General features: G+C 37.2%; 1 protein-coding gene across 1 annotated transcript; it reads left to right on the top strand.

Annotated features, from left to right (window-relative positions):
- The first annotated feature begins 207 nt into the window (after positions 1-207).
- lrit3a (info leucine-rich repeat, immunoglobulin-like and transmembrane domains 3a) lies at positions 208-7,696 on the top strand. The gene is made up of 4 exons (XM_038699156.1): positions 208-786; positions 2,215-2,681; positions 5,862-6,167; positions 6,669-7,696. The coding sequence occupies exons 1-4, from the start codon at positions 671-673 to the stop codon at positions 7,694-7,696; spliced, it is 1,917 nt and encodes a 638-aa protein (XP_038555084.1). The 5' UTR covers positions 208-670.
- The last annotated feature ends 3,099 nt before the right edge of the window (positions 7,697-10,795 follow it).

The following is a 10,795-nucleotide window of genomic DNA, read 5'->3' as shown; positions in this document are numbered from 1 at the left end:
CCAGCTCAATAATATATTTACATTCAAGGAATTTATTGAGAGTCAGAGGGACTTGCGTCAGAATGCAAGTGCAAAAAACAAACAAAAACATCCACCTAAAATCTAGTCTTATTTTAGAAGCAGTTTGACAACAATGAGTCCAAACCACAGTGCCTAGTATTACAAAGGACATAACTAAATGGGGCTGTGCAATTAAAAAAAAAGTTTTCTTGTGTCTAACAATGAATTTGACATAGGTGCAGGCATTAACATTCAGCAAAATGTGGAAGTTAAATTTTAAAAAGCAATGGTGATGTTTAGAACTGAATGGATTAACAAAGGTGTGGCTGGATCATGTGAGGGGAAACCTCACCAGAATTAGCTGATTAGCACCCTGTCCAAAAGGTCTGGTCCTGCTCTGCTGCCTAGCTTGCGTGACCCTGTCAAACCCAAGAAATCCTCCACTAATCCAACTCGCCACCCTCCCCCACACAGTCAATCCAACAGGTCACCTGTACTGTAATTAGATCTCAGCCTGAGTAACGTCGCCTCCTATGGACTTTGAAAGCTCTTGTCATTATTCTCCATTTCTTTTTTGGGAAGAATAATTCTTCAGGCTCTCAATGAATCTGGATGCCTTCATTCCTGATCTCTTCTCAATGTGAGAATTGTGGTTGCATTCGGTAAAATCATGCGTCGACTTCTCTATGTGCACGTATTCCTATGCTGCCTCAATGTGGCTCATCCATACTGTCCATCCCAGTGCACCTGTGTCTTCCATGGACGTGCCGAGGGAACCGGAACCAGGTAAAGTGTACTTTGTGTTTTCATTCATACACACTTGCCAACTTGTGCCATTTGGAAAATTAAGTAAGGAAGTAAGTAAGGAAGTAAAATTTATTTATATAGCACTTTTCACAGATAAAATCACAAGGCGCTTCACAATAAAACAACAAAATACAGCTCTAGCTAAACACCAGAAACACATTGACATATGGCAGACGACTTTAAAACTTTAAAATGAAAGACAATGTCATGACATTTGTAAAACCTTTGGTAGAAGTTTGCCTAATTAGGTCACCCTCTCTATAACTTCCCTTACAAAGTAATACATGGTAAAAGAAGATCCTACCCGTATTGTCTTGACCTAAGTTTGTGAAACTTTATTTTTTTTTTTAAGTTCAACATCTTTTCAGAGGTTTATTTAAAAATAATGGCTACTTTGAATAAGCACAACCTTACATACGAATTCACTCAGACCACCTGGTGCATCATCCATTTTAAAATCAACAGAAAGTAAAGATGACGCACTTTACAAGTTACACAAAATACACTTTTCAAAGCTAAAACCTTGTCAGCCATCCCACCTCTGTGAGAGCTGTAAAGAATATTGTGAATTGAAATACTGTGAATGTTAAAATGAAGGATATAACAGAGCAATCAAAAAATTAGCTCTGAATTTGGTATGTAAAGTCTATGTCTCGTGTACTGTGAAAATTCCCTAGCCTGGCAACAATCCATTTATCCCTGAGAAAGACCTAAGTGACAGCTGCATAATCAGTCTTATTAGTGCTAAACCCAATGTATCCCTGTCCCTGCAATCAAATGTGTGACAAATTTGGATAAAGAAAGTACATAAAGGAGAGAAAATGACGAATAACAGCATATAAAGAAATGCTATTTCATACTCCTTGGCCTGGTTTGGTTTCTAGAAGGGAATTTGTCAGTTGTAAAACAGGGACATAGTGACTGTGGCAGCAGTTATGCTACTTAAGATATACAAGTATGATGGCACATGTTCTGGTACAGAATTACTGCCACTATAATAAGAACAGGCATAGCGACCACAAACTAAAGGAATTTTTCTTCTAGTTATCATGTAATGCAAATTAAACATTTTATTTAAAGCTATTACATTAAATCATTCTCTTATATATAAGTCTTTCCAGATATTCCACTCACCAGATTAACTCTGACCTTGTCATCTGGGAAGTACCCTTTAGATGGACTACAGTCATGTCAGAAAAGGCTTTCCACAACACAACAGAGAGCCTGGATGGATAAATAAATGGATAGATAGACATACTTAATTAATACATTAATTTTTCTAAATGCTCATCTGTTGACATCATCTACTACCTCATTGAAAAATAGGTTATCTTGTTAGTTACCCTTTGTAAATCAGTTCTGTTAGGATATGTTCAAACCATCTAACTTATGTATCTTTCTTCTTAGATCTGTGCTCTGTAATGATCCAGACATGTCTGATATCCCTGTCAACGTCCCCGTAGACACGGTCAAACTTCGTGTTGAGAAAACCATGGTACGGCGAATCCCAACAGAAGCGTTTTACTACCTGGTGGAGCTCCGGTACCTGTGGATTACTTACAATTCCATAACCTCTGTGGATACTGGAAGTTTCTACAACCTCAAAGTGCTCCATGAGCTGAGGCTGGATGGAAATATGATCTCCACATTCCCTTGGGAGTCTCTGAAAGAGATGCCCAGTCTGAGGACACTAGACCTACACAACAACAGAATCACTAATGTTCCTACTGAGGCAATACCCTACCTCCTCCAAATTACCTACTTGGATCTATCCAGCAACAAATTAGCCACCCTGCCCTCTGACCTCATGGATATCTGGCCACCCTTTAATGGAGCACCCATCTCTACTAATTCTTCCCAGAAAGTTGTGTTAGGTAAGGATAAAAGGTTACGTCTGGCTTAGTTTTACACGAAAATAGGGCCATGGAAGGACGCTTTATGGTTATTTGCAATTGCCCAAGGAACTTCATTCCGTCATTCTGTTAATCAAGACAGATTTCTTCTGACTGACTCAAACATCCCTGGTAGTGACACCTAGGACACAGTCAAATTAGCTTATTCTAAGCAGTGGCAGTATCGATGCTTAATGTACATTATTTTTTATTGTCCTAATTAAGTGTTTTATATTTAACACTCTGCCTTTTGGCAATCCAAGCCAGAGTAAAGGTCAGCAGCACACATTAGAAAAATGTATCCCAAGTATATCCACACAATATAGTAAAAGTACAATAAAACACATGTAATGTAGTTATGTATTTCTCAAGCCAGAATGACCTGTGACTTTTCTATATTTTCTAGTGATGAAATATTCATCACAATTTCTGATACACAGTTTATAAATTTAGTAAATTTTAAAACACGTCCCAAACTCCAAGATTCAGTGTCATAGTTCTCTCTAGCTAAAGGCAATTGCTGTGCCAACAATACACTTTTGCTCATCATCCATTTAATAGCATTTTGAAAACTAGAAATTAAGGTATTTAATTAAAGCATGGCTAAAAAAATCTTCATATGTACGATAGCTTTCGGTTGCCAGACACTGGTTATATTCTATATAAGAATTAAATGCTCACCTCATAATGAATAGGGCTTTAGTGCTAAAGTAGTAATAGTGTACATAATTAACAAACACAAACTATTACCTGATGCTGAGTTAGGAGCAGAGTATACAGTATTGGCCAGGTTAATAAGTGCTGAAAATTACTTTAGTGTTATTGAACACAAGTATACATTTTAATTTACTTTAGCCCAAAGGTAGCCAGTATGTGCCAATTACCGCTCAATTTTGAATTCATAAAGTTAGTTGAAAGGAGCAGGTTTCCTTTTGCTAATTAAAAGTAAACGTACAATGACAAATTTACAAGTCCACGTCCAACGTTGCAGGATTTCTACATTTCAGTTGAATTCATGTCATTCGTGAAGGGATTGCAGACATCTGATAACCTTCTTTTGTGTATCCACAGCTTGGGTATTTATGAGCAGATATGGCAGTATACATGTTCAGTATAATGGATTCTGATCAAGCTCATAGATTACAAACTGCCAGAAACAATCTCTTCCTTGAAATGGTTTTTGTTTGGTTTGGTTTTTGCCGTACTAATGTAACAATGGCCACTTGTTTGTAGTACGGTGTTCCATGGCTGAAAAATCATCAAGTTAAGGGCAAGGAGAGAGTAAAAGGGCAGAGTGGGCTGGAAAAGGAGGTTTCAAAGTCAAAAATCAAATCACATAATTATAGAATGTCGAACAGTAAAAACATTTCTTAAGTCCTTTTTAATAGTCTATTTGTTATAGTCTTGAAATATTGAACTTTAAATTGTAATACATTTTCAGTATTTCATATAATATTCTTATTAAAATAATCTTATTTTTTAGATATATTTATACTGGTATGTAACTGAATGTAACTTTCTTATAGAATCTATCAGCTTAGCATATTTGAGACTGGATGCTTGTTCATAGTGTCTGTGTTGCATGGACAGTGGGAGGGACAGGCTGTATAAGGGCAAGATAGCTTATCCGTGCGGAAAGAGCTGGCTGTGTGCACTCGTGTACCTGAAGGAGAAACAGGATTAAGCTGTAGGAAAAAACAATGCGTACACAAACAGCTTTTTAGCCTAGTCTAAAACCATTTCCTGTTCGTATTATATGAGGTATGCTTACCGTTACAGTTCTGAATAACTTGACCACTATCATGACACAATTTAAAAGAAAATGCATTTAAAAAAATAAAGAATAAACATCAAGATATGGTTTGCAATAATCCACACAAATGCTTCCTAAACTGTCAGATTTGACAAAAGGATTATGAAGTGTTAAAGTTCTTAATGATCTATTGACATTTATGCTAACAGAAAGGATTCTGTGTAGGATTCTGAAAGGATTCTATTTCCATGAACTGGAGGAAGGCCAGAGGCAGCTTAGGCACTTTGCCACTGTTAAGACAAACTAATCTGGTTAAAGAGCTTTAATATGCACAAGTAGCAGTGTGCTTACCTATTGTGTGCAGCAGGTGTTTACAGCTATTTGAACCTATCATATATATATATATATATATATATGTTATCTTTGTTTTTGTGCACTACATATGAATTTGCCATTCAGAAACCAATTTCCTTTTGTACTGGTATGTCTTGCAGCTTTGACTAATGCAATTCATTTTTAATGTTTTTTCCCTAACATGACTTTATAGCACCTTAATCATTGCAGCTGTTGAAAAAGCAGAAGTTGAGTTCTGCTAGAACTGAATGACAATGAGTCTTATTGCAAATTGCAAATCTGTTATGTCTTTTCACCGTTACATTGGGGTGGCGATGTAACAGGGGATAACACACATGCCTTTGGTGTGGGAGACCATTGTTTGATGTTAATAATGCTACTAATATTAGAGAAGATTAATAATGTTAATTAAAATTTAATTACATTGCCATCTGTATCCTCTATGTGTTCCATTATATTTAATAAAAACTCTTTCAAAGTTATACAGCATTTAGATTATAAATGCACGATATTGGATTTTTGCAGATTTCAGATATTATCCAACAAATTTTGCAGATAACATAAGATAACAAGTCCCTCTAATAATGGACTTAACATATTATGTCTACTCTTATTGTCATGGCCCACTGGTAGATGTAAATATAAAGTATAATGCTCTTCAAAATGCACACATACACTGGGCAAAATAAGAAAAGTAATGACAGTTGTTTTTTTCACTGGTGCCCGTTTATCTTCACACTTATCGTAATGAACAAGGTAATTAAATGTGTTGAAGGACTAAAATTTGATTCCTGCATGCATAAGTATAGCAGAGACATCACTGCTAAATGCAAATTCTGTTTTGTCAAAAAAAAAATGCCATGCCACAGACATACTTGTATGTGCATAATTAAAGTGTCATCAACGATATTGTCAAAATTCTCATTTAGGGCCGATACCAATATTTCATTTAAAGCCTTTATTGGCCAATACCGCTGATGTGGAGATATTATTGTGCATTTTTAATTTAAATGGATGGTGTTTGACCTTAATTTATCTTATCTTTTCATCTTCAGGCCTCCAAGATAATCCCTGGTTCTGTGACTGTAAAATCTCCAAGCTGATTGAGATTTCCAAAATGACTGACACCCCAGTGATTTTGATGGATCTATTCCTGACCTGCAGTGCACCAGAGAATCTGTCTGGTGTCCTTTTTCAGCGTGCTGAACTTGAAAATTGTGTGAAACCGTCAGTCATGACTTCGGCATCCAAGATCACAACTCATTTGGGCAGTAATGTTCTCCTGCGATGTGACGCCACAGGGTTTCCAACACCTACTCTTTATTGGGCTAAGTCAGATGGCTCACCAGTCAACAACACAAGTATAATATTCATGGTTTTGAAAGTTTAAGCAATTAAAGCATTGTTTTCAATTTACTTTAGACCTACAGTTTCTCACAAAAATAAGAACACCCCTTACATTTTTGTAAATATTATATTATATCTTTTCATGTGACAACACTGAAGAAATGACACTTTGCTACAATGTAAAGTAGTGAGTGTACAGCTTGTATAACAGTGTAAATTTGCTGTCTCCTCGAAATAACCCATCACACAGCCATTAATGTCTAAACCGTTGGCAACAAAAGTGAGAACACCCCTAAGTGAAAATGTGAGGGGTGTACTCACTTTTGTGAGATACTGTATATACTTTTAGTAACCTAAACAATGTGTGTAGATTTTCCTTGCCTGGTGTGTAGAAAGCATTAAGGTGCTTGGTACTAGTGCCACAAGGTCATTATTCATTTGAAATCATGCAAAGCAATCCAAGACTTGGTAAGACTAATCCATGTTGATTTTTGTTTTCTTGCTCCACTTTATAGTCCAGGAGTCACCTGGGGAAGGGATCAGATGGTCCATCATGAGCTTGCATGGAATACTGTACAAAGACGCCGGGAACTACAGTTGCAAAGCTAAGAGTGTTGCTGGCAGCGCTGAAGCCACCATTTCTATCTCAGTTGCTGGAAGCATCAGTACCACCATCCCTCCACTGAGGACAAGCATTGAAACAGGACCAACCATCCAAGGCACAACATTTATTCCGCCAACAGACAACTCGCAGGTTGTCATGTCCACAGTTCTCCCAGTAACATCAACAACACTATCTGCTGTCCCTAAGAAGCCGAAAACTACACCCAGCACCAGTTTACAGAAAGGTTCACCCAAACAAGGAAAAATTCAGCAAGGAGGTAATGGGAGAAAGCTTGCAGCAGATGAAAAGAGCAAGAAAAGTGATGCATCAAAGTCTGTTGAAGGTCTTAAGATTGTAGAGGAAACATCTGACACTGCAGTGTTGCTCTGGACAGCAGATGGGTTACCAAATGATGCCCCACTCACAGTTGTATATTTACCCTATGCAGAGGATGACATGAAAAGGACAGTGGAGACTACTGCTGGCAGTGGAAAGGTGTTCCTAGAGGGACTGTCACCTGGGATGAGGTACTCCGTTTGCCTCGTAGCAAAAGGTAGTGCTGCTGGAAAAGACCCTTGCATTGACTTCTACACACTGGACAATGTAGAGGATGGTGGGCAGAACCAGCTATTTGTTATTATCAGTGGCATTGCCTGTGCTTTGGTTTTGCCTCTCATTGCACTGTTGCTGTACAAGATTCTTGCTCTGTACTGCAAGGGACGCAACACAACGTCAGAGGAAGAGGAGCTGGAAAAAGAGAGTTATGTCAAGTTTGAGACTATATCAATGAAACAAAGAACCTTGAACTCTCGTCCAACTGAGCTTTGGGCAAGGAGACAGACTCATGAATCAGAGCGAATGCTCCTGTGCTCCAGGTCGAGCATTGACTCTCAGATGACCTATAAGAGTGACACTTCCCGTTCTGAATATCTCTGCTGATGCCAGGAATCCAAGTCCATGGCCAAAGCCCAAACGCCATGCTAGTAACATGTTATAAGAAATACTCTTAATATGCCTTTATAACACTGACAAATAATTAACTATGAAATCTTTTATAAATCTTTATAAATATATATTTATATAATACATATCATTTCACATCAGTGGCTATCTAAAGACTTTATTTGCTTTACTGACTGGTGTAACATTTATTCTATATTCTCTATCAACCATTCATTTATAAAGATTTATATAATGATTTAGAAAAGTGTAGTTAACATGATAACATTCCCTGGAGGTCAAAACAGTCAGTGACTGATATTTCATTCATATCCTTATTTATTTTGGAGCCTTACATTTGATAAAGAAGTTAGAGTTGTTGTCACTACGGCACTACACCTTTGTTACCATACAAAGAGCCTGTCAGTTAGCTGTGTGGTTTATGCTACCCACTGCCAAAGTTTAAGTGTCAGATATGAATATCATGGGGTGTCACAGAAGACCCATTATCCACACCCTGTCATATTTAAAACTTCATTGTTGCTTTAAGCATCAAGCTAAATGTTGCCTTAAGGACAAGAAAGTACTGTCATTGTGTTTGATAGAATGTGACTCTTCTGATAAACATTGCCTGTTTTTATGAGTTTTTGTCTATAAATGGAGTTGGACATTTTTTTAAATAAAACTAACTGTTGAATTATATTTGTGTGGTGTACTTGTATTGTACTATGTTATCCAAGAAGATAGGATCACATCAAAAAAATTTCCAAACTTTAAATGTAAATTTAAAGATGCTGCTTGTATATGAGTTTTTAAATGGACATGTATTTGTATATTTAAGTGAAAACCACAAACACACATTACTTCTAATGCCACCAAAATGACTAGATATCACATTGTTTCACATACCACATTTTGGTAAATATTATTGAGATGTCAAAACCACCACTAGAAACCCTCTCTGGCACCATAAAATTCTATATGAACAATTAAGCTATAGTTTATTCTGAATTTTGAGTGGTATAATTTTAGTTCCTCTTACATCTCTGCATTTTCCAGCAGCAACAGATAATGTGCTCACAGGGTGAAACTAAATCCCAATCTTACAATGCACACTGTAATCCATGTACTGTATATAGTAGTATCCTCACCATGCTATCCTCTTCCATCTTTGTGGGTATTGTTTATGACTGTGTGTGACATTGGTATATGGGCGGGGACCAAAGAAGAGTGCTTGAAAAAAGTGCATATCATCTATAATTAATCAAACACAATATATAGGAGGTTGCTACTGGTAAAATTGTGATCAATGTAATTTATGAAAGAAGTGGACAAAGAAAGGTACACATACATTTCACATGTGCTCACTCAGTTACGAACAAGAGCAGACGTGCTCATCCTGAAAATCAATGAGCCACAGTTGTCACGCTCTTTGAACATCTGAACAGGCACTGCCATAAATCCCGATAAGATGAAGGTAGGACCTGGAAAACTGTTCCCATGGATACCTCTGTACCACAAGCTGCATGAGCCTGCAGCACTAAGTAATCTCTAATGACAGCTGTGCTGTTATCATGGAAACGGCCAAGCTGGTAACAAACAGAATGAATGAATTATACATATATATATATATATATATATATATATACATATATATATATATATATATATACAAACACACACACACACACACACACACACACACACACACACATATATATATACATACATACATACACACACACACACAACAACAAGGCTAGAAAAAGACATCGCTCAAACATTGTTGTTGAACTAGACTAATTAGGCAGATCCAACTTCCAACTTGAGGTTAATGTGAAACAAACTTATCCGTGGCCCTTTAAGTCAGTGGTCAAGCACAAATCCACTGCAGCTTCATAAATCAGTGCAGTTCATCTTAAATCTGCAATCCATTACCTTTCCACTCATTCAAATTATTTCAAACATCATGGAGCACCTAATGTTGCATTTGTGAAGTCACCTTGTTTTGTTGACACTGAATGTAGCAAAAATATCCAAATTAGTATATGTATGCGATGAGTATGAAAAACAAGCAGCCAAAATAAACTCGCATTTGTACAACTTACTTTTAAAAAATATAAACTACATTTTAGGCAGCAGCTCACGTGAGTATGCGTGATAATTTGGCAGGTATGAAATGTCAGCATGATATTTAAATCAGGAGTTACGTAATCTCAAATGCTTTGTATTGTAATTTCTAGAAAGTGACTCACCCAGATGGAATTAAGGACTGGAAGTATTTGTCTTATAAAAGCAATGACATGAGGTGGCATTAAATGCAGCAGCAGCGTCTACACTCTTGCTGTCCCCTAGATATGCACTCGACCTGATGATACAAACCCATATGTGATGTCACTTTGCACACTAGTCACGTGAAGTGAAACTATAGACATTAACATTTTTATTATCTGCCATGGGTGAAATCGTGGGAAAAGGTTAGTGCCCTTCAGACTGCTAACATTAGTCTGGAGACAGGGCAGCTTTCTCAGCCGTGTAAATCTTCTACTGCTCCTCTACAAGGTTATTGGTGACGTTGTTGCTGACAATATCCTAGTCATGGTGGGTATGAATAGAGGTTTTGGTTCCTGTAGACTGTTAGTTGTTCTCTTGGGTAAAAAGAGGACAAACAATTTAGAGATAATCTGCCCCACTCCTCCTCCGTTCTCTATAAATTACTCATTCTACCCCGGTAGCCAGACAAACTTCAACAGGAGGAAGTCTGACACACTGACTTCTCATTCACATAGAGGACACAAAACAGTCAATTGTGTGGCATGTTAAATTACACTTATATTGTGTATGTCATTTATGAATGGTATTATAGTATGAAAAAAAAGGAACCAGATGTCAATTTTGTTCCCCAATTAATAAATAAATATATTTTAGAGTTGTGTTTCGTGTAATAGTCTTGTATTGCAATGTCCATCTCCCAGACACAAAAGCTCTGTCTCAAACAGACACATCCGTCCACTTTCAGAAAGGACATGGGTCAGGGGGTGGAGTGAGGGTAAGATGTTATTATGTGGGACCTTTCTTCAGTCCAGCCTCATTTCTTGC

This window comes from Micropterus salmoides, unplaced genomic scaffold (assembly GCF_014851395.1).
Source record: "Micropterus salmoides isolate LMB-PRFRI ecotype aquatic unplaced genomic scaffold, ASM1485139v1 Ms_hic_scaffold_5, whole genome shotgun sequence".
Classification (NCBI taxonomy): Eukaryota; Metazoa; Chordata; class Actinopteri; order Centrarchiformes; family Centrarchidae; genus Micropterus; species Micropterus salmoides.
The sequence above is the reverse complement of the archived record's forward strand: the minus strand, read 5'-3'. Positions and strand labels throughout refer to the sequence as shown.